The 25,456-nt window shown below is 38.1% G+C and overlaps 1 protein-coding gene across 4 annotated transcripts in view; it reads left to right on the top strand.

Moving 5' to 3' along the window:
• ELL2 (elongation factor for RNA polymerase II 2) overlaps positions 1-25,456 on the top strand; it is an 86,752-nt gene that overhangs the window by 47,664 nt on the left and 13,632 nt on the right. For 3 of the 4 annotated variants that reach the window (XR_004967686.1, XM_036310394.1, XM_036310393.1), the window contains 5 exons: positions 8,260-8,381; positions 14,795-14,958; positions 21,331-21,590; positions 23,506-23,630; positions 23,776-23,863. Coding sequence is in view for 3 of the 4 variants with exons in the window: in XM_036310394.1 (XP_036166287.1) it covers positions 8,260-8,381; positions 14,795-14,958; positions 21,331-21,590; positions 23,506-23,630; positions 23,776-23,863 (759 nt within the window). In the remaining variant the exon portion in view is untranslated. The remainder of the gene's footprint in view (positions 1-8,259; positions 8,382-14,794; positions 14,959-21,330; positions 21,591-23,505; positions 23,631-23,775; positions 23,864-25,456) is intronic. The other variant, XM_036310395.1, reaches the window with a different exon arrangement.

The following is a 25,456-nucleotide window of genomic DNA, read 5'->3' as shown; positions in this document are numbered from 1 at the left end:
GACTCTGGAGTCAGACTTGGAAACTGGGCAATTTGCTGCAGAGCTCATGACCTAGCACACTGGATGTAGTCTATTTGCACTTCCCCTTTTCATGTGTGTGTAAGAGAGTTCTTACTTTTTTCTTATAACGTTGAGGGAAACCCACCTTTGAACTGGAAATACAAGCTGATCCAATAATAAAGAAAACATTTTTAAAAGCAAAGAGAACAAGGCAGTAGGACACCATTTCCTATCTTTGGAATCCTTCAAGTATTTGGCACTAATTAGCATAAAAAAGGCACAGAAGAGTTCATATTTTGTAAACAATCTGTCATGTTTGTCATTTAAGATGTAACTAAAATTAAATTAATACAGTTATATCCCCTGGCTATGTTACATCTTGTTGCTATTTCTTTTTCCTTAGTGTGGAGCCATAGTTCTGTGTCTTTGGTCCCGAGCCTGGAGATTTTGTGATGGTATCATTGAGGCTGCCTTAGCATTCCCAGTCACTCACTATTCCTTTTCTCACCCAGAGCAGCTCTGACTCTGTTTGTAATATGTGGTTGGTTTCCCCATAAGATTTTGTGTTTTTTTTTGATATATTTTTATTGATTTCAGAGAGGAAGGGAGAGAGATAGAAACATCAATGATGAGAGAGAATCATTGATTGGCTGCCTCCTGCATGCTCCCTACTGGGGATCGAGCTGGCAACCTCGGCATGTGCCCTTGACTGGAATCAAACCTGGGACCCTTCGGTCCGCAGGCTGACACTCTATCCACTGAGCCAAACCAGCTAGGGCATCCCCATAAGCTTTTTAAAAAATATTCTATAGCTTTAAAAAAGGTTTGGCTATTATTGATGTTGAAAAATGGAGAATTAAGAGTTAAATATACTTCCAAATCTGTACAGAAATAGTCTTCAGACTTAAATATTATTTATGTGATTCAATTTACAAGTTTTCATGGTAACATTGATTGAGTTGGGGTGAAACCATGTGTATTGCAAAATCTAGGACCTGGGTCACTTTCAGCAACTTAATCTTGAGGGTTCACAACTGTCAAGTATCAGTCTCTCCCCTAGAGTCAGACTTACACAACTGTCTCTAACTGCCATGCATCAGTTTTCTTCCCACCGATGTTTCTGCAGCAGTTCCTGCTGGTATGACAGAAAAAGTTTTCCTCAAGACTTCAAGAGAGCAAGAAAAGGAGAAGATTGGCAATGAATTTGGAAATTGACAAACACATTTAAGATATTTTTCCTTGTAGAACTCAGTTTTGGGTTTTGTTTTGAAGAAACAAATCATTTTTAAAACAAAATTCTATTTCCTGCTTGACCAGGAGAATTACTAAATTGATAATTATTTACTGTGATCTCCCTAAATCCTTTAAAATATAAAGTGGCTTAAAGATGCTGTATCATTATTTTCAAATGGAATTTGGGGAGGCCAGAGTATTTTGTGAGTGTTTAATAAAGATACTTAAAAAAATAAAATAAAACTTATAAATTTAAGTTCCACAAACCCAGGAAGCGACTTGGTCTAGGTTTTAGGGCTAAATATAGCACAAGAGGGGCCAGAAACGTTCTCATCCTGATATTTGTACCACACAGCAGGCAACTGTGTGGGATTTTTTTTTCCTTCTCCTTTCAATTTGTTATTTATTTTTGCCTGTTCTGAAAGATCTGGTTTTCCACAGACTCTTCAGTGATCGATTTCAGCTACATCTCTACTTTTTTAGTGTCTTTATCATAAGGCTTCTTCTGAGTAAACTTAATCTAGACCCAAGTTTCTTCACATGAATCCAGTATATTTTTATTAGGCATTTTCTGTGTCCCAAATACATGTAAAAGTAAAACTATGGTCCTTGCCCCCAAAGAACTCGAAGTTTGTGGGGAGGATGACACATAAATAGGTACCTGGCATGCAGTCTAGTGAAGGCAGCAGTAGAGATGGACCCAGAGGACTGTGGGAACCCTAACAGGGGGCCTCTAAACCTACCTCCCTGGTGAAGGAGATGTCCCTGAGGGAAGGGTTTATGATATGAGCCTTAAAAAAAGGATAAGTTAGCACAAGCCAAGACAAGACAAGAAGTGGGGACCTCAAATATAAGTGGAGAGTCAGGCCCTTCTATTGAGAAGAAACCTCATATGCTCTATTAAGGAGCTTAGACTATATGGTATATATGTAGTAGGGAACCGTGAAGAAATAAATTATTCTTGGGACTGACATGGGCATTTTATGAGACTAGTTTAGGCAGCTGAATGATTAAAGGATGGGACCAAGAACAGGCAGAAGTGGAAATTGAAAGACAGTTGCCCAAGCAAAAGGTGATATTGACCCAAAGCAGAGGAAGGAGATGAGAACATACATTTGAGAGATCATTTAGGAAGTAAAAGCAGTAGGGCTATGTTTATCTGGATGTTGAGGAGTGTTCAGTGGTGTGAGAGAAGAGTCCAGTTGACTCCCCAGGATGCCAGTAACCTCAGTCACTAGATGAATAGCAGTTTAAGAACTGGGAGATGGATGATGTGGGAGGGTGGGCAGATTTAGGGATAAGATGGGAATTCTTTTCTATATATAAGCATTGATTCTAAGGAATATAGTTAAGTTTTAGAAGGGACTGATTAATAAAATGAAAATGAAAAGCAGTTTTATGATAGTTACAAAACTAAATGAGAGGTTTTAGTTTTTGCTATCAAAGAATGACTTGTGGATTAATAGCCATGATGTGGATTGAACAGACTTCTTAGTTTCTCTTACTGGCTCTCTCACTTTCCTTCTAAAAGTTACTTTGGCGTTTAAATCAGTTTTACAGTAATTTTCAAATACAGATTTTCTATTCTCTCATGCTTCATAATACGTATACCTTTCCCCTGATACAGTATCTCTAGTATTTGCTATTTGCATATTTCCTCTGCCAATAACTGTCAAACATACACCCACCCTTTTTTTTTTTTTCCTGGAAATACCCAGCTACCAACCAAAAGACCCAGCCACCTGGTCTTTTCTAAATAATTTTTAGCCATGACACTACAAAATGAGTCATAACAGAACTCACTCTGAACCCCCCTTTTAGCTGGTGAAACCAACACTGGTCATTTGTATTTTAATGCACTTACCGAGTATGGATTGATTTAGTTACATTAATACATTCATTATCATATTCAAGATACTATATACATATATATAGACACATAAATATATTTGAATACACACACACAACTCCGTTCTTTTAAGGGAAAACACATTAGTGTTATCCTTGATTTCTCTCTTTCTTTCATTCCTCACATTCAGTATGTCTAGGAATCTTGCAGATTGTATCCCAAATCCATCTACTTCTCCCCATTTCCTGGTCCAAGTCACCATCATCTCACTCCTGGATTTCTATACATATGTACCTCAATGCAGGGATCTTTGTCAGTTTTATTTATTAAGGTATCACAGAAACTAAAATAGTGCCTGACACAGTGGGCACTCAGTTAATATTTGTGGAATAAATGAATTAAATGAACAAATCCACCAATCAATGTCATCTTATTAGACACATTTAGAAGGCTGATTTCATATTAACAGAGCCAAAAATTACTCAGGGAAGTTGTGTGTTTTTTGTTTTTAGTTTTAATTATATAGTAAGTTGGGTATATTTGACTTTTAAAAATTAGCACTTTATTTCTATAAATGTTATTGCTTATTCATAACCAATTAAAATTAGTTTTGAAATATTGCCATCAATGGTTTCTCCAAAATGGTCATGAATTTGAAAGAATATATTAGGGATGAAAATGCAATTCTCAAGAAATGATTTTTCTTAATAAACCATATATCCTATAGAAGTAACATAACCAAGGAAGCTCAGTATCAGCTTATTCTATCCTTTCATCAAGAACTTTGTAAGAAATTTTAATAACTGGATCTAAAGAAGTTATGTGAATAATAGGGAAAGATATTGTACTTTACTTTTTTCTTTAATATACATCTTGCTAAAGACAAAGAATACAAGGAAATAAGTGGACTTGCTTTTTCCTGAATTATACATACTCATTGCTACATGGCCTAAATTTTTTTATAACTGCCAGTATTTTCTTTTTGTGCTAGGAAATTTAGCATTTTGCACTAGTTGTCTCAGTAAAGTATCATGTGGACATTTCAGGTATTTTTAGCATGTATGGGACCCTATCTACCCCTGCCATTCTCTGTCAGTGGGAATATTTATTTCTTATTGATTTCTGTAATGCTACTTCATGTTTTTTATTGCCAGTGAAAGATACCCTGCCTTTCTTACTCTCCCAAACTCACCCCTTTGGTTTCCACATCTGGGCTGATCTGAGAGGCCTTTTTGTTTTCCTTTCTAAACCCATAATGTTAGGCCTTAAGTCATAACGACAGCTCTAGTTTGAAAAATAGGACTTGTGGCTTTTAGGTTGAGGTTTCTATTTTCTGTTCTGATTCTAGATGTTTTATGTTGCCCCTAAACTCTGACACCTGAACAGTACATGCAAATGCACTCCTCTAGCTAAACTGACAGAATCATTAAAAGTGTGGAAAGGATTTGAGAACAACAGGGAATTCTAAAGTTTAGATGTTTGTAGCAATCTTTATCCATACCCAAAGTAAGATATATAGTGTATATGTAGCAAAATAGTAGCTATAGTAGTCAAATAATACTATGAGCCAAGCTGGCCTCCTGAGATATCAGAAGAGATGGGTTCTGAGGTCATACAAATTGGGAAATGACTAATTTGAAAGGACTTATAGCAAAGAAAGTTGTTTAGTTTAACCAGGCATTTCCCAAATTTATTTGAAGACAGAACCCCTTTTTCAGGAAACTTTTCAACATGCTTTGGAAATATTGGAGGAAAGAGAGCAGACACATTAGTTGTTCTAGAACTAGCTCAGGCATTAATCAACGTTTTCATTCATTCCACAAACATGTATGGAGTGACTGCTTTGTGCCACACATTGTTCAAGATGCTGGTGATATATACAGGGAACAAACCAGACAAAAGTCTCCATCTTTCCAAGGATTATATTATAGAAGAGAATATTATATAAAAGAGAATAAACATACTTTGTGATTTAGTGCAGGTACTAAGTGCCCTAGACAAACATGGGGGCAGGGTTAGGAGGTCGGGAGTAAGGAGTTGCAGTTTTAAATAGAGTCATAAACCTTGAGCAAGTCAGTGAACCTCTCTCTGTTCCTTTTCTATGAAATGAAGAAATTCAGCTAGATGATTTCTAAGGCCTGTCAGCCCTATGGGTCTGCATTAAAGACCAAGCGTTATCATACCAAACTGTGGTGCTGCTAGGTCACAAGCATCTCATTGTGTGTTTATAGTCACCTTAGCAGGAAAGGCTCGATATTAAAACTCACAGAGTTACTATCCAAGAAAAACTTCTCTAAGTTTAAATCATTTGTAATACCCACAAAAGAATAAAGCATTTATTTTAAATAAATGTTAAAGAAAAACCTGATGGTCTTATTTTTAATCTAGTGTGTTACCTCAATCTAATATTGAGTAGAAAGTATTTGACTTAAGGGTAAGTAACCCCTACAGTAAAGGTACCAATGGCTTTTAAGCAGATGTTAGCACACCCATGTGAGAAATTTGCAGTAGTGTGCACATTGCATTTCTGCCCTACATCCTTATGTAAATAGGAGATCCGTGACTTGATGTTGAAATGACCTTTCAGACAGTATTCCATTGCCACATGCCTGAGCTTGTATCTCGGAATAATTAGAAGCCTTGACTTACAAATCTCGGAATACAGTGTTTATGTTAATTATAAATGTCTGAAAGTTTCCTGAAACTTTTTCTTCAGAGCTTTTTATCAAAGATAGACTGGAGTTTGGGAGGAGGGTTGTGGAATGTGGTCCTAAATCTTTGATTTTCAATCTTTCATTTTTGGAATGAAATTTAAAATCTACTTTTCCAGGTACCCAGAAGATGGTGGTATATTTTTATATTCTTTATCTTGAATAAGAAGCTGTTTGGAATCATAGTCTTAGATACTTTTAAAATATTTCATTCTTAAGGCATTTAGCTAAAAATTTCAAGCTGACCATATTTAGAATACCTAAATATAAAGTTATACCCACTTAGCTATAGAAAAAGCTTAAAATACTATAATTAAAATTGAGAAGTTCCTATCACTAAAGGGATACTCTTCCAAGATAGCTTCTAAATCAGACTTCAGAATTTCTTTTCCCACGGTGGCTAGCCCAGTCCCTAGAAGTTGACCCTAGGCCCACTAATAACAGTAATTTCATTTTCATATTCCGTAAATTCAAAGGCCAGTTGATAAGAAATGCTTTGTGACCTTTCTGGAAGAAAGGACTGACTCCTATTTCACTGTGGAATAGGCTCCTGTATGTCAGAGAGATGAGTGATGAGTATTCGCAAGTTTCCTCACATCTAGTCTCTGAAATGTCTCATTTATTGCCCTTGATTAGACAGCTTTCAAATCCCACCTTAGATGTGGCCTTAACAGTTCCACAGAGTGGACCAACAGGCTCTGGTTCCCTCTGAGGTCCCATTGGTTTAGTTCTGAAGTCTCCATTCCCTCCACCCTACCCACCCCTGCCTGCCTAAATTGTCACATACAACCTGCTCTTTCCACTGAGTCAGTCTCCTGCTTTACTGCCCATGGGACCAAACTGTTATGCAGACTTACCAGCTATAAACATTAGTACTCCTTTGTATATCCATTTTATTTGTAAGAGTATATTTAGATATTGATACAAATAAATTTTGTATCTAATTTGTACCATCTTCAGGAAATTAGATATACTACATCTATAGACCATGTAATTTAAGCTTTTAAAATTTTGAAGATATAAAGATCACTTGATGACATCTTATTCAGATCTTTTCCAGGAAGCGCCTGAGATTAGGTCAGTTTGTACCATCTGCATTGCTGCAGCTCTAAAAACCACTGATGTAGAGGTCATACATACTTATATTTTTTTAGCACATTAATGAGTGTACGTGTATGTGTATGTGTATGTGTGTGCATCCACACACACCCGACAGCCAGTTAACTCTGAGTCTTAATCTTCCAATCATGGAAAGGACAAAAGGGGGGAGAAGAATGAGAATTATACAGCACTTTCCCCTCCCGGTTTTGTACTAAATTACTAAGACTATGTGTATTTGGGGGCTGGACAGCAGGATGTCATATTTTACATTCGTGCCAACAAATCCTTTCTGTAATTGTCCCTATGGTGGCCCCTGCAGACCCAAGGGAAGAAAGGTTTCAGGAGCTGGAAAGAGTGGAACAGCTGAAAGACAGTGAGAATGTTCCAGTTCATTTGTTCACATGTTTATGAAGCTTCTACCATGTGCCAGGAATATGACCCTGGTGCAGGGGCTCAGTTGTCTAGAGCAGTCCTATCCCTTCCCTCATCTAGCAGAGAAACCAGACTGAGCAAGAGCATGGAAAACATACTGTTTCACAGTGTTGCCTGGGGCTCAGCCTCACTGTGCCTTGCAAAACCATCTCAGTAGGCTGCTGACCCTGGTCTATAAGTATAAGGATGAATGAGGGGTTCATTTTGCTGTAAATGTAATTATGGCATTCACCTTATGCTGCTAGATATTATTCAAAAATATTACTCAATGTTGGAAGATTTAAATTAAATATGTATATATCATAAAAGAGCAAAAGATTGGGACATGGACTTTATCTTAGAAAGCATTTAAATGTGTTCTTTAAAACTGATTTTAGGAGAGGAAGGGAGGAGAGGGAGAAACATCAATGTGAGAGGAACATCTATTGTTTGCATCCCAACCTGCAACCTGGGCATGTGGCCTGGCCAGTAATCGGACCAGCAACCTTTCAATGCATGGGATGACACTCCACCAACTAAGCCCATAGGCCACAGCTATCGTAGAGAGCATTTAAGTATCTAGAAGCTATTCAGCAAGAGGTCGTATCAGCCAAACAGAACCTGTGTAGCTCAAAAGAGGACGAATTTTTTGGCCAATTCACTAGTAACTCTTTCATGTGAACTGTAATTATTTGCTTATTTGCAATGAAGATGGTTCCTCTCATAAACTAATTGCTGGGTAGAAGTGATTACTGGCACTTTAGGGTAAAAAGTGGATATGAGAATATGGTGAGTTATAGATATACCTGCCAAATTTCTTAGATGATTGGGTAACTTAAATGCAAAATAGGGCTCGGGCATAAAGTGAATGTTACTTGAAAGACGGTCAGCCATCAGATCATTTTATAGAAAATTTATAATTTGAGGTGTTTTTCTCTTTTCCTCTCCTTTTAGCTTGTCAAAATTCCCAGAAATGATCCCATCAATGAAGTACATACATTTAACTTCTATTTGTCAAATGTGGGTAAAGACAACCCTCAAGGCAGCTTTGACTGCATTCAGCAGAGATTCTCCAGGTAAGTACATTTCAGGGTATGCTAAAGGGAAAAATCATTTTTCTCTGAGGGTTTTTAAAAAATTAAACAATAAAATACATAGTAGTCATTTATAAATATTTATTGAATTGAATGGCAAAGCTCATTTATTTACAGTATTTGAGAAATATTGAGCACCTACTCTATGCTAGTAATTATATTTGTCACTGTGGGCAATGATCACAAAAATTTTAACATTCTTACTCTTGAGGGATTTTTAAAGTACAGATTTTTTTTTCAACTTATAAAACATGGTTTATTTGCTTGTTTTATTAAAGACAAGTTTGGGGATTTAAAAAAAGTTTATATTCACTGCATTTAAATAAGAGTGCCTTTTATAGTACACTCAAGACTAGTATTTAAGGGTAAAGGAGGAAAAAATCCTATATACCTTGCATATTCTTTTTCTTCTTCCCTATGCAAGCCATATTTTAAAGTAGATTTTTAAAAATCTTTATTCTGCAGCAGAATGAAAATAAGAAATTAACCCCAGCATAGCATTTTTTTTTTTTTTAAAGAAAGAATACAAGACTACACACCCACATCCCAGGGTACCATGGAACTCTTATCTACTTAGATTCTCTTTAAACAATACGCTACTTGTTTCACTCTTCTTTGCTCTGGTTGTTTCTGATTAAAGAATGGGCCCCTTGAGTAGGGGGAGTTGTTCCGCCTGTGGATAAAGACAAGGCCTTAGAGCCCTTAACCTCCCAGGAGTCACTGATACTGGCTCAAAGTGCCCTGGGCCATCCATCCCTATCTTGTCTGCGCTGCACTTGAAACTGTGTTAATGCTTGCTGTGCATGAGAGAAAGAGAAGGGAAAGGTGTGTTTTAAGTGAGCACAGTAGGCAGAGATATAAAATAAGACACATCACTGAAAGAGTTCTAAATTTCTCCTCTCATTTAAGGTAACTACCTTTTAATCTGCCTTTTCCCCTGAGTATATGTTAATTTTGCTTTCTAAAAATTGCCCACCTCCAAACTTATATTTTTGGTATAAATTGCATGTTATAAGTCTTATAGAGCTTTCTGCACTATTCACTGGAATAGCTAATGACTACATGTGGCTATTTACATCTCAATTGATAAAAGTGAAATAAAATTTAAAACTTTTACTTCTTCACTCAGACTAACCACGCATTACAGCCTCAATAGCCAGGTGTCTGGTTGCTGTCAGAGTGAACAGCACAGATATTAATTATTTTCACCATTGCAGAAAGATCTATGGGACAGTATTACAATCAATTCTAGAATCACCAAGTATAAGGGTCCTTGGTAATTGTTCAACCCCATCTTTTTACAGGTGATTTACCCACAGTTACATAATTGTTTAGTTAGTGACTAGGCTGAATGAGAACTGAGTTCTCTTAATTTTAGTCCAGTGTTCATGGCATACCACACTATATACCAATTTCTAATTGTGGTGCATTCACCTGGAATTCTTGTCTTTAGAGAATTATTATACTACCAGGGCCCAGTGCACAAATTTGTGCACCTTGAAAGGAACTGTGGGCCAAGAGGCTGTGGTGGGCACAGGGGTGGGTCTCGACCCATCCTCTACGCCCTCACCCAGCCCCTCCCGCCGTGGCCCCGGTCCCCTGTCTGCCTGTAGTCCCACTCCCACTGCCACCACTCCCACGCACGGACAGCACTGGCCCCACTCACACCTGCTGACGATGCGGAGCGATTGGTGCCAGCACCAGCAGTGGGTGCAAGTGGGGCTGGCACCATCAGTGGGTGCAAGTGGTGGCTGCTGTCCCGATTGCCCCTCAGGAGCAGGGGGAGGTGAAGAAGCCCTCAGGGGCGATTGGGGCCGGCAGCCACCGCTCGCACCTGCTGACGGTGCCGAGCGATTGGGGCCAGCGCTGGGTCCCAGCAGCAGGTATGAGCAGCAGCTCTGGCACCAGCTGCAGGTGTGAGTGGGGCCATCGCCGGGTGCTGGCAGCAGGTGTGAGTGGGGCCGGCACTGGCAGCAGGTGCGAGCACCAGGCGTGACCGTGGGCACAGGAGCAAAGAATTTTCAATAACCACCAGAGGCTCTCCCCGATGACAACAACCAGTGCCCCGTCTTGGTCTGGTGCCCCCACTCACCTGTTCCACCATCCCACTGCAGCCGATGCCAACCATGTTCTGTGCTCTGCCACCTGCTACCAATGTCCACCATGTTCCAGGCACACCTCCTGGTAGTCAGCGCACATCATAGCGACTGGTTGTTTGGATGTTCTGCTGTTCAGTCTATTTGCATATTAGCCTTTTATTACATAGGATAGGATAGTGATATCATTTTGACATCAAATTGAACAATGTCCCCTTAGGAGTTTTATTAACACGTTAAGCACCAAGCCTGTTTTGTCTTCCTTTCCGTTTAGCCCGCAATATCTGACTTCACCGATACGCTGGCGGCACCAGTGACTGACCAGTCCAGATGGAAAGTATAGTGTCAGTCACCAGTGACTGACATGGTGCTTAACATGTTAAAGAACTTAATTCCCTCTTCAATACCAGTCATATCATCATAGGTGATATGGTTTCTCCCTTACATCACAAATATCCTTTGTGCTTATTTCTACTTTGCTTGTTTGAAGAAGGATTTAAGGCAGCGGTTCTCAACCTGTGGGTCACGACCCCTTTGGGGGTCGAACGACCCTTTCACAGGGGTTGCCTAAGACCATCCTGCATATCAGATACTTACATTACGATTCATAACAGTAGCAACATTACAGTTATGAAGTAGCAACAAAAATAATTTTATGGTTGGGTCACAACATGAGGAACTGTATTTAAAGGGCCAGAAGGTTGAGAACCACTGATTTAAGGTCACTTAAAACTATACATGATGCAGCAAGAGAAAAGAAATAATTATTGTGAAAAAATTGGAGCAAATGCAATAATATGATCCAAGTGTGCTGTATAAAAAGTGTGATCCAAGTATAAAAGTATGATTCAAAGTGCTTTATAAAATGGTGTTGTATGGTATAAATTGAAATTTGCCACTAAAAAACCAAAAGTACTCAAACTTTCAGTTCTCAACCTGGCAAGCAAACCTTTTTAATCTGCATCCACCTTTCTGTTTGATTTCATTTTTATTTTTCCCATGGATCCTGTCTTTCATGCAATTGTGCAAGCTCCTCAAAGGCAGGGGCTTTCTTATGCCCTTTTTCTAGTCTTACAATGCTGGTGCAGCTCAAATTAAATGCTTAATAAATAGATGGTCAAAAACTACATATTAACTAGTCTCCTTTCTTATCTTTCTTTATAAATCTCCTTAAACCACACTTTCTCCTATGTAAAATGGAGGAAATCCCAAAGTCAAATTTACTTTTCAAAAATTCCTTAAATTTGCTCATTCACAGACCTAGTGAAAATACATAGTTTGGAGCACTCAAGTATGGGAAACAGTGAGCTAGGATAGAGAAAGACCATAGGATGTTTATATACATACTAGAGGCCTGGTGCACGAATTTGTGCACCAGTGGGGTCCCCTGGTCTGACCTGCGGGATCAGTCTGAAACCGGCTCTCCAACTTCCCCCAAGGGGTCCTGGATTGCGAGAGGGCACAGACCAAGCCGAGGGACCCCACCGGTGCACAATCGGGACCAGGGAGGGACGCGGGAGGTTGGCCAGCCAGGGACGGCGGGAGGGCTCCAGGGTGTCCAGCCCGTCTCACTCAGTCCCAATCAGCCAGACCCCAGCAGCAAGCTAACCTACCAGTCGGAGCTTCTGCCTCCTGGTGGTCAGTACACGTCATAGCAACTGGTCAACTGTCTGCCTCCTGGTGGTCAGTGCATGTCATAGCAAGCGGTTGAGCGGCCTTAGCATATCATTAGCACATTACGCTTTGATTGGTTGAACGGACGAGTGGACAACCAGACACTTAGCATATTAGGCTTTTATTATATAGGATAGGATGTCAGTGTATTTGAACTTTTAAGGTACCTCAGTTGAAAAGGGATGAATGGGAATTCTAGAGAGTACCTTCTTGCTTGCAGGGTTTAGTTTTCATGTAAAGATTTGTTTCTTGATCTTCAATTGTGCAAGTTGAGAAAGTTGTATTTCAAGTGAGCACAGTAGGCAGAGATGTAAAATAAGACACATCTCTGAAAGAGTTCTAACTTAATCTTGAATTGTGCAAACTAAAACTTCATTGTGATTGGCAACACATTCAGCTTATTCTCCCTATGTAAATTACATAGTAAGTAATGGGAGATCTCGGAATTCAAACTTTCTGCCACCTGTGGTCTTTTCTGTACTCTACTGCAATCTTCTATTCCTCTTTTTCTTCTCCATCCTGATTCCCCTGAGGCTTAAATCTCTCCCTCCCTCTCTCATTCCCCTCCTTTATCTGTTTCTCAGCATTCATACATGCTCAGGTGAGTCTGATTTAAAAAGAAAATAAAGATAAATAACCTCATTTGCAGTCACTTCTGGAGCCAAAGCCTGGCTTTAGTCCCCATTATTCCATTGAAACTGCTCCCCAATGGGAGTCCTTGACCTCCTTGCCCTGAATCCAGTGAGTGCTTATTAGTTTCTTATTACTCTAGATTTGTTGCCAACATTGCACACTGTTGACCACTTTGATTCTTGAAGCATTCTGAATCAGTGGCTTCCATGACACACTGCTTTTCTGGTTTCCTTGGCTTACCTTTCTGGCTTACCTTTTCAGTCTGCTATGGTCTTTTCATCTTCTTATTGCTTATTCTAAATATTAGTATTCTTCACAGTTGGTTCCCTCTCGAGATGTCTCCTAATTTCTTCAGTCACCATGTCCAACACAAAACTTATTTTCTCTCTTCCAACCCCACCCCAGTGTCTCAATAAGTGTTAGCTCCACACATTTGGTAACCTGGGCACAATCTTTTAACTTCTATTCCCCACTCTCTCCCTTTATGGCCAATGACTGACCAAATCCTATCAATTCTGCCTCCTCACTATCTCTGGAATCTGTTTACTATTTTGCATCCACACCACCCTACACCGGTTCAAGTCATCACTTCTTGCCTGTAGTTCTTCAGTAGCCTCCTAACTGCTCTCTTACCTTCTTCCTCCCAATCTGTTCTTTATCCAAATTGATCTTTCTGCAATACAAAGGAGATATTTTCAGCTTCTTTTATTCTTGGGATAAAGTCCAAAATCCATACCAGGGCCTCAATGCCCAGTGTATTGTACATCTCAGGCCCTCTTCAGCCTCATCTCTAATTGTCCTTTATAACTCCCTCTGGCTTAACTGAAAAACTCTTCCTTGCTCCCCCTGGGTCTGCACAGGTTGATCATCCTTCTGGAACATTGCTGTCTTTCTTCCCCTTTGTCTAGTCATCCCTTTAGGTCACTTGAGCATCACTTCTTCCAGGAAGCCTTTGCCTCTCCCCTCTCCCACACGTCCAGATGCAGCACTTCCTGGGAGTTCTCTACCCCTGGCATTTATCACATCATGTCATAATTTCCAATTTGCTCATCCTTGTCACTCATTAGGCAGAGAGCTCCTTGGAAGAGGGACCAGATCTGTCTCAGTCCTTGTCATAGGCTGTGTACTCACACATTGCTGGCATTCAGTCTCTGCTCCATAAATATTTATGAGACGAATAAACTGATTTTTTGAAAGCATTTGTACAGTTATTAGCAATTTAATAAATTTTTATTAACTCTTATTTTTTTAGCATTATAACAAAGCTATTTCCAAATAAGTTTGGAAATCGAGTATCAGAGCTGCAATGGCATTTCATTACTTTTATAGTCCAATCTGTTTTAAGGCCATGGTAATTATTTCTGACAAAATCTATCCAGTATTTTCTTCAATATTTACTATATAAATAGGTCAGCTTAAATAGAGATTTAACAAAGTGTTAAATATAAATTCTACAAATGTTTAAAATCTTTGGGCTAATAATAATAAAGTAAGTTTTAATGTGGCAGTATTTTAGCTTTAAAATTAATATCTTATTAAAAATCAAAAGAATTGCGGTGTGTTTGTTTTATCTAGTCTTTCTATCAACTATGTATATTATGGTCCCATTATAAGTGAACTTTTAACGTTTCTCATATCAGTGGTAGCTAATTCTTAAAAATAGTTGACTGTTAAATGAAAGAACTATAGTACTCATCAGGATTCTGGTATTCACTCCAAATGCTGATTTTCCAAAAAAATTTCATGGATTTTATCTCTGAGAGCTCACTTCATCCACTCTTTTCACAAAAATGGGAAAAAAGGTGACATGAAATGAAGAAGAGAAACTCAAATATTTTAAATAGTCTTTACAATTAAATATTACTAATATTAGTTATTTTAGGATTTCGGTTCTTATTCGGGCTGCTGATTTTAGGATTGTACAATTCTTTCTTGTACTTTATTGTATAAAATGAGGGGCATGTCTAACAAAGCCATCGCCTTACTTGACAGCTCTGGAGCCTCCCAGCTCAATTGCCTGGGATTTATACAAGATAAAATTACAGTGTGTGCAACAAACGACTCGTATCAGATGACACGAGAAAGAATGACCCAGGCAGAGGAGGAATCCCGCAACCGAAGCACAAAAGTTATTAAACCCGGTGGACCATATGTAGGTTTGTATATATATCTTTCTTCTTCTCGCTGATTGATGGGAATATTGCAAGATCACTGTAGGTAAATACTGGTAATATTAATTTCATGATAACACAAAAATTAGTTTTCAGAACAGTTTAGATAACATTGTCAAAAATCATTTATTCTCTTCAGACTACTGGTTAATTGAACAGATTTAAAGCTTTTACTTCTTTCATAAATCTGAATTCTGTGTTAGCTAATGGTTATTATTTTATGATATTGAGATCTGGTCAAGTTATTTTACTATGTGAGTTGTAAGAGTGGTACCATTGTATTTTCTTTGTCATTGGATGATGTAATTTCAATGGCGGATGGTGTGGTTTTTGTTTTGCACTTTTGTAGGATTATTTTTACAAAAATCTTTTTGTAGGATTTATGAGTTGATAATCTTATTGTTGCAGCTTTTGCTTCCATTTTCAGAGGATCTTTGCATAATAGTGAATTTTATTACAAAAGTATAAGATGTGTTTATAGCAAGCATTAGGGTTATGCCTCCTTCGTACCTCAATTGTGATGTCATTTATGGATCCTCATCCTCATCCATTAATTAAGAGCCTGCCCCACTTCCATTCTGTTTCTCATCAGTTCACTCATATGCATCAGATTGAAGGGAAGGAGGACCAGACCAGCAAGATGAGTCTCTCCTTTATAAGCAGTGACCCTAACAATTTTAGAGTTCAGTCACAGTGACTGTTAACAGTAACAAAGGGAATTGTCAAGACTGAGAATGAACCCTTTGAGGCTTTGGTCAGTTTAGTAACATAAGTCACTGGATAGTAAATGATGAAAGGATATTAATTTGGAAACATAAATGCTCACAGAAATAGTCTCTTGAAGAACCAAATCTCTTAATCAATATCTTTCCATAGTTTGTTAGAATCCTGCTTCTGTAATTTTCCCATTGCTGACCTAACTACAATACAGTCAGCTTTGAGAAGCTCCACTAGTGTCTTTAATAAGTATTTCTTTGGAACAAAGCCAGTGCTCTTGGGACCTGATGCTTAGCTTAGATACATGGAGTTTGGTTTAACAACAATTCATGTCTATACCCACGGGGTCCAGCTCCTGCCCAGTAAGTTACCAGCCATGAGACTTTCACCTTCCCTTTGTTGCTGAGTGAGCTAGCAACTTCCAACCCTCGTTCTTTCCCTTTTATCCTTCCTTAATTAATTTCTGTATTAGCAGGCTAAATCCCAGATTATTTTTAAAATGCACAAGATCTGCTGCATTTATATTTAAGTACAAACTATGAATTTGCTATCCCTGTCACTTTAAATGTATTTTTTTTTACTGTCCAATACCACCATTTTAGAAATAGTGAGACAAATTGGTGTGTTTGACAAAGGAATAGAAGACTCAAGCCATCAAAATCAGTTTTTCCCTCTCAGTATAACTAGCTGAAAACCCTTATGTCGATTTATTCCAAAGCTTGAGAGTCAGCAATGATTACTATACTTTTCCATTGAATGATCCTTGGGTGCTCCTTATGTCCATGTGTTTTTGTTCGTTTTGATAGGGTCAGGTACAGTTCATTTGCAGTTTACACAACAGACTTTTTAGCACCCAGAATCCCATAGACCTGTGGTCGGCAAACTGTGGCTTTCGAGCCACATGCGGCTCTTTGGCCCCTTGAGTGTGTCTCTTCCACAAAATACCACGTGCGGGCGCGCGTACAGTGCGATGCAATTGAAACTTCGTGGCCCATGCGCAGAAGTCGGTTTTCGGCCTGGGCGAGCCTATTTTGAAAAAGTACTGTTGATATTTGGCTCTGTTAATGAGTTTGCCAACCACTGACATAGACCATATACTCCCTAATTGTATGGGGATTTTAGAATTTGCAAGGTTTTTTATAGGCACTACAAATAATTTATATTTTTGGGAATGACCAACATAAGATTTGAGGTCACCTAAGTTTTAATCTGAACCACATTCCATCTATGCCATTCGAAGAGCTGGCCCCCCTCTTTGCACACATGTTCCCACATGGAAGCCCTGCAATGGACTCTGCCAGACTGAGTGCTGAGTCTTCTCCTCTGTGCTGTGTCCTCAGTGCCCCAGCCACTCACCATCACAGCACAGTATTTTTCTCTGGTCTTGAATCTTGTCATTAACCTCCTCAGCCTTTTATTCTCTAGGTCAAATAACCCCAGCTCCTTTTAACTTTTCTTAATATGGCCTGCATCCCAACCCTTTAATTATTTTTATTGCTCTCCTCTGTACTACCTTCAATTCTTCACCTCAAAGTTCAAAACTGGACAAGCTACTCTTAAGAAAAGTCTCATCAACTCTGAACTGAGGGGAGCAAAAGACTAGTATCCAGATGGGCTTTTCAGTTATTGTTGTTTTTTATTTACTGTTCTTTGTTATCCCATGTTTTGATTTTTTTTCTTCTAACTTTTTCCATCATTAGTCCTTTACCATGTGTCTTTCCTTCTAGGTATCTCAATGTATATCTTCCTGCATTTTTCAGTATCTCAAAACTACCTGACTCATTCAGCTCTCTAAAATGCAATCAGTCACCCTTCAATATTAATATTACCCAGCCCTTATTGAGTACTTGTGATGTTTAAGGCACTGGTTAGCATTTTACATACCACAACCACCCTATGAAGTAGATTATGATTACCTCTCCACCTCTCCTTTTATATATCAAGTTGTTGGTATCAGCAAGTAGCAAATGATATGAATTTGGCCTCACTAACACGTTATGTTATTTTCTTAAGACAATAGGAGCTACCTCTTTAATTCATAATTGAATATATCATATAAAATGATGCCAAAAGTTCACTTATGCCAACTTAGAGGTACCTGAAGAATAAGGTTTCTTTCAACAGTGTCAGCCAGGCTAGAGGATAAATGGGAATAATGCTGGTCCCATTGTAGGATTATGGTGGCATAATGCCCGGCCAAGCCTCTGTCGGTTGAATTAGGGCACAGGCCAAGTTTAAGGGAAAGTATTCCTTAGGGGTCACCTGGCTTAGTCACCCAAGAATATGAGCTTTGAAAGCCTTTTGTGGGCTGAAAAGAACCAAAACCTATTTTGCCTGGAGAAGTGCAGTAGAAAACATTATTTCTTCAGTCGAATTTCTACTTTGAGTCATAGCATTTATATCAGTGGTAAGCACTGTTGTGTTATAATCCTTCTGTTTGTTAAAAAGGAAAAAAATCACTACCATTGCTTCAGGTTTACTAGTATCTTAAGTCTGCTCAGTGACTCCTACCAAAATTCTAGAATTGTACTGGATTACAAATTTTTATAATGCTAATATTTACTTAGGTATAGAAAACAACCCAACCAATCTAATTTCTCAGATTCTGTTCCCAATTTTCCTAACTTCTGCCCCCATCCTTCTCATTTCTTATGAGTTAGTGCATGTTTGAGTGACCTCAGACAAATCATTTCACCTCTGTGGACCTTAATTTTCTCAAATATTAATTAAGGGGGTTTGAACTACATACATCTAGATTCTTTGTAGTTCTAACAATTTGTATCTGTTGTCTAAATATATTTTGATAGCAAACCTTTTGAAAAGTGGTCATAAATGCCACATGGTGGAGATGGATTCCACTGCAGGGGAGTATGTATTTAACCATGGCAGTCACACCATCATCAAAGTCCTGCCAGTGTTTTTAAAGCCTTGGGTCAGTATTGTCAGGGCTTCTGGTCAGGTTCCACAGAACAGAAAAACAGCTGCAGGAGATGGCTACAATCCCTGCTCTCTTTCTGATGTACTGTTTTAAGATTTACCTTCCAATTTACTCAGCCATTAGATGAAGTGCTATATACTTCTACCATCTCATTAAATGGGGAAGCTAGAAGTGGACCCCTTGTTATGAAACAACAGTTTAGATATAGTCCTAGATTACCCAACCCTATCAGGCCTACTACTGCTGTTTATATAAGGAACCCAGGGAATTGATTAGCGGTTGGGTCTGGGAAGAGAATTAGGTTCTCCCATAGGCTTTATTAAAAGGGCTTTTCTGAGGCAAATGTAAAAAAATAAAAATAAAGCCTTTTTTCCTTCCACTTTGACCCTGACATTTTCCAGCTTTACTTTTTTCATTTTCTTTAGCATCTGAACTCTTTAGCCACTTACAGCACTAATCTGTAGGCTCTCTAACCTTTACCAGAGGACTCCTTCCTAGTTGAATAGGCACAAATTGATCAGGAGTCAGTGAGCAAGTAATTTTTGCATAAAACTAATTGGCCCAGTGTGGCTGGATTGTTCTTTCAGCATTTTTTTTTTTAAATATATTTTATTGATTTTTCACAGAGAGGAAGGGAAAGAGATAGAAAGCTAGAAACATCGATGAGAGAGAAACATCGATCAGCTGCCTCCTGCACATCTCCCACTGGGGATGTGCCCGCAACCCAGGTACATGCCCTTGACCGGAATCGAACCCGGGACCCTTCAGTCCGCAGGCCGACGCTCTATCCACTGAGCCAAACCGGTTTCGGCTGTTCTTTCAGCATTTGAAAGAAATGGGTTACCTCATGACTGGCAATTTAAAAGAAAAATGAAGAGATTCATTGACTAATGGATGACAGTCTAGCATTAGGCCCTAGGTGACTCTAACACTGTCATATCCCTGTCCAGATTCTATTTTCTATTCAAACATCATACTTACACCCCTCTTAAGGGCAGAGTGAGCCTCACTTGTCTGCTGTATGTCTGCTTCAGGGAGGGGTGCGGGTAAACTCAGGAGACCTTGGGGTTCTCCTGAGACTGAGGATCAGAGGTGGGTCAGACGTACAGAAGAGTAAGACAGCCCAGAACACAGAGGAAGTACTGTCACTTTGTGTTTTCAGTTTTATTTGCCTGTCTTGTTGGCTTGAATTAATTCTAAATGACTAGTCATGGTGTGTTGAGCTTAAGTAAACATTCTCTGCCCACCTCCCTCCCTAGGGAGTTGGGGTACCCCACAGTAATCTTGTTTGGGTCAGAGTAAGTTAAAAAGGTTTCAAGAGGAAGGGAGTTTGAAATTATAGCATTTCTGAAACCTTTGTGACCCCAATTTTTTCTCTTCCCCCACCAAATCCCTATTAAAAATTCAGAGAATAGTACCGTTTGTTAGCACTATTGCAGCTGAGAAATGGTGGGTTGGGAGGTTTGCATTTGCCATTTTAGAAAGTTCAGTGTCTTCCCATTCTGGCAGTCTGGCAGTGTGGGAATATACACCGTTTTGATTCTGGCTTCTCTACTATCTAATTGTTCTCTTGCTGTCTTCGCTTTGACACTTTGCTAGTCTTTCACTTTGCTAGCCATTACATTCTGAATCAAGGTCTGCTGAGGGACAAAGCAGCCACAGCCCTGCCTGCATGGAGCTTGCAGCCTAACATGAAGCAACAGTGGACATTAGGCATTAGTCCATGAAACTTTTCCACAAAGAAGTACAAGTAGGAAAACTTGGGTATTTATCATAGAACCCTCCAGATGCTAAGAGAGCACTTTACCATTTGAGCTTATCCCATTGAAAGCAGTGCCCTCCCCAACACATAATTGATGCATGATCATCAGTTTGTTCAAAGCCCTTATGACATTGATCTAGCTGTCTCTAAATTAAGAAAAATTCAGAAACCAGATCTAATTCTAATTCCAAAACTCTAATTGCACCCTAATTTAACAGCTTTTCTTATCGTGGGACAATATCCCTTTAATGTTGAATTCCTTAGTTGTGCAGTGTTTTGATCTGATATTTAAAATTAGTTAAGTCCAGATAGTAAAGAACAATAAGAGCTAGTGACAAATTCATCCTTTCCCCTTTACTTTCGATAGGATGGTTTCAAACAGCCCATCTGGCCAGGCCTCCGGAGCCTAGCATGGACAGAATTATTTAGTAAATCTCCTGCCCCATTAAGCCAGTCATTTTCACCCTAGACCATAGCACTTAAATGACTGCTTTTACTTCGCCATTATTTCTAGTTGCTAAACTTGTACCTAAAGCTGTTGCCCCTCATTGTATGTCACTACCAGTTGTTTCCGCTTTTTAACCAGAGTGAGCAGTTAGGAGCTTAGAGTATATTAAATGAGTTATAAGATTACACCTCAGACATTATAAAATGAGGATCTTATACAGTTTCATTCTAATTTTTTTCTAGGTGTAATTTTAGAAATAATATGTAAGATGTTTAAGTTCTGTAAATTTTCATTTAACATCAAATACCTACATCCTTAAAATTTCCACTTTGTTGCTATGATGAGTGTCACTAATTATTATCAATGCATAGCCAAGTGGCCAAAATACTTTTATAATAAATATTTATTTCAATAAATGATTTCATCAAAAAATTCCTAATTCATATTATTACCCACAAATGTGTAACAAATATCGTTTCCTCTGGACTGTAGGGAAAAGAGTGCAGATTCGGAAAGCACCTCAAGCTCTATCAGATGCAGTGCCTGAGAGGAAACGGTCAACCCCCATGAACCCTGCAAATACAATTCGAAAGACACACTGCAGCAGCAGTGTTTCTCAGCGGCCATATAGGGACAGGGTGATTCACTTACTGGCACTGAAGGCCTACAAGAAACCTGAGCTGCTGGCTCGACTGCAGAAAGATGGTGTCAATCAAAAAGACAAGAACTCTCTCGGAGCAATTCTGCAACAGGTAAGAACAGCAGGAGAGAGTTCCTTCCACCTACCTTCTTATTGAGAAGTTCATTTAAGAAGGCTTGTTTTTGCTGTAACCATTATTATTATTATTATTGAGGTAGAGAAATTTCAGGACCATTTTTGCTATATGAAATATAGCTCCTGAATATTACATTAAAGCATTTGTTTAAACACTTAATTAAAAACTAATTGAAATGCGGGCATTTATACTAGGATTTATAAGTTAGAGGCTTCTGAATTGTTAAACAATTAAAGTTTTGAGTCACTATCTTCATTTGGGTTAAATAAACTTTATCTTGAAATTTCATTTTAAAAAAGTAAACAAGACTCTCTATTGTCTGTTTTTAATATTGAATCACCTAAATGATTGTCATAATTTTTATTGGTTTATATAGGCAGAGTTGTACAATGTATTACCAGTCTTTAGTTGGTATAAACTAGAATATTTTTACCTACTACATAGTGTCTTGCCCAGTATTCTACTATTGCGTAGGTTGAGATCACTTGTCTTCATTAAAGGATATGAGTGTATGAAGTATTAGTTCTGATCAGTTATCTTACAATCACAAGCTTAATTATAAAAGTAGGTCATAAATTTTGTTAAAGTCAATGGTTTGGAACTTCCTATATTTTTTATACTGACTTTGGGTTATAAATGTTGATTAGCATTCAAATCCACCATAGATGATGTCCATCTGTGAACTTTTTTCTAAAGCAGAAACATTTCAAAGTTGTTCTTAAATTTCATCATTAAAAAAAAAAAAAAAACACCCTGCAGGTTTTCATCTATTATTTAAAGAATAACACTTTTAAGTCTGTTTTTATCTATTCTCTCTTACATTAAAGGCATGATACTAACTCTTATGAGAGAGTAAAAGCATAATCTCTAGTTTTGGGGTGTTATTAGCATGTGTAGTACCCCGGATAATAGGAACTCTAAGGATTGTTATATTATTTCACTTTGAGAAGTCTGGTATCTCATGTCAGTTTATTTGCAAATTTAAATTTAAGATAAGCCTACCATTATCTACTTTATGACAGTATTAACATATTAGTATTCTGCCGAGCTGTGAGAAAAGCATATACTATCCTACTATATTTAATAGTACTTACACAGAAGTCAAGTTATTAAAAAGAAGACCTTTCCAGTAGGAACTGACAAGAGGAATCCTTTTCTGCCAGCCTTAAAAATGACTCTCGGTTTGATTCCTCAATCAGTACATTTGTGTTGTTAATAGAATCTAGGACTGGACACTCTAGGAATTGTAGTTAGGGGATAAGAAAAGATTACACTTGGGAATAAACTGGCAGACTAATAACAGTAATTGTATGTCATTTCAGGGTTATTCTGATTTGTTTCCATTTACTGGTTTTTGGAATTTCAAGGACTTTGAATAAGTGGTTCTTATTATCCAAGAAAATGACAAAGTTGTCAGAATTGATACTATTTATGGAGATAATTTCTGTTGATTACTGAAGGGAAAGTTTGCAACCTAACATTTGGGCACTACTTGGTTTCTACTTAATACAAGTGACTAAGGAATCAAAGTAGATAATAATGATAACAATGATGTTGATAATATAACTGCTTTTAGATTTCTTTGACTAGAAAAAATTTATTTTAAAAAATCTTCAACTTTTTGCCTAATGTCAGCTTACTATTTGATTAGAAATATGACAAGTGCAATGGCCATTTAGGGAGGAAATTCTTTTAGCTATTTACATAAAGTTTTAATTCCCCAAATAAAGTTGAACAGCATTTATTGAGAGCATGTATATGCAAAATGAGCAGTCCCTCTGTGGCCAATTGATGCAGTTATTTTCAATATAACTCCAAAAGGTTACCTGTTTTAGGTTAGTAAAGAGCAAAAGAATCTAATATTCTGTTCTGTTTTCACACCATGTATCAGGTAGCTAATCTGAATCCTAAGGACCTCTCATATACCTTAAAGGATTATGTTTTCAAAGAGCTTCAGAGAGATTGGCCTGGATACAATGAAATTGACAGACGTTCATTAGAGTTTGTGCTCTCAAAGTAAGTTTCTTTTCCTTTAAAAATGATGCATATAAGATTATTTTAGTCATTGTTATTTTAGTGTTGAGCTGGGAAAAGAGAAGCAAGGGTAAGCTTTCTATCATGAAAATTCTCTCCATAACTGGAACATGTGTGTCCTTTACAGAAAACTAAATGCATCTCAGAATGCTGCCAGCACCAGGCGTTCAGAATCTCCTGTATGTTCCAGTAGAGACATTGCTTCTTCTCCTCAGGTATTTCATAGAATTACAGTCATAGTCCTAAACGGACCTTTGGGGCATCTAGTTCAGTTCCTGTATTTATATGTGAGGGAAGTGAGGCCACAGAAGATGCATTGCTTGTCTGCCCAAACTCACATTGCTAGTTTATGGCAGAACTCGGTCTGGAATTCAAATACCATCTCTCAGCCCAGAACTGTTCTCCACTGTACTACAGTTCTTGTCAAAGTACTTAATGTTTACCTTGCTTTTCCATTTTTAAAGCTTACATTTTGTAAGATTATCTACTTTTCCATTTGGTCACTAACTTGAAGACCTATCCAATACTATATATAGTCTCATATTATATAGAAAATTGAATATATTTAATTTTATTTGAAACATGTTCCAGAAAAATATTCTTGGGGAAAAAATATGTTTAAAACAAGCAAGCAAAAAATTCTTGCCATTTTTATTTTCTGAAAATAATTTCAATTAGATCCCAATCAGAACACTGCAATTAGAAATTTAATCTGGCTTAGTTTCCCCTAAGCAATTCAGTTTGTCTTGGAAAAAGGTACGGAGATCCTGGAGAGTATTAGAGTTCAAGCCTGCTTGGTTCTCAGAGGGCCCGGCCAGCCTTGAACTCTCTCAGTTTCAAAGGTCTTTGGGACGGACAGTGGGACAGACCTCTTTGTCCCATACTGCTGACAGAATGCTCCTCTCTCTGGACTCCCCTCCCAAGGATTAGAGAGGCAGGACAGATGTGTGACAAGCCGCAAGCATGCGCTGGGTAAAGGCTATTTGTGTCAGAAAATATTAGCAGCCTGTTGTGAGGAACAGAGGAGGAACAAAATAAAAGCATTTCTGACCTTGCATGTACATTATCTATAGAAGCCTCAATTGTAATGCCACTACCATGAAGCTGCTTATATTTCTGACCTGATTATATACTGGGTACCATATCAATTGCTAAATTGAAAACAGATTAAATTAATGGGATGATTAACTTATTTTATCTCAAGCTGCAGTTTAAGCCACAGTATTTCATTGGATGTATGCTTTATACTTTTCAACTATCTGAATTTTCTTTTTAAATATTAATGTTGCTGGATTGGGCTAATCTTAGCATGATTTTTTAAGTGTTTGAAACAGTAATTCCATATCATTTTTATGGACCAGTTATTAAGACTTATTTTCTAATCCAGTGAAGGGGAAAAGTAAGTAATATTTTAACAATGAATAGTATTTCAGAGATACTTGGAGAAATTACTCTGAAGGTGCTGGCTGTTCCCATTTCAGACAGGTAAAATAATAAATGATAGTCAAAATATTCATAACTGGAGCATCTTACATTAGAGATTAAGTGTAGGCTTATTGTTCTGACAGAGTGAAATGGTACAAACTGCGTCCTCCTCTTATTTATTATAAATAGGTCAGGAGGCTACTTCTGTTTAGTACTCTCCTGAGTGGTAAAATTCACATAAATTGCAATAGTCTCTGAAAGAACTTCAGGTGGGGCTGTATGAGCAAAAAGATAAGAACTCCAACAAACATATACAGGGGTGGGCAAAAGTAGGTTTATAGTTGTTCGTATGGAAAGACATGCAGGTTATGATTATTAACAAT

This window comes from Myotis myotis, unplaced genomic scaffold, assembly GCF_014108235.1.
Source record: "Myotis myotis isolate mMyoMyo1 unplaced genomic scaffold, mMyoMyo1.p scaffold_m19_p_5, whole genome shotgun sequence".
In the NCBI taxonomy this organism is placed as follows: Eukaryota; Metazoa; Chordata; class Mammalia; order Chiroptera; family Vespertilionidae; genus Myotis; species Myotis myotis.
This window is presented reverse-complemented; position numbering and strand designations above follow the sequence as displayed.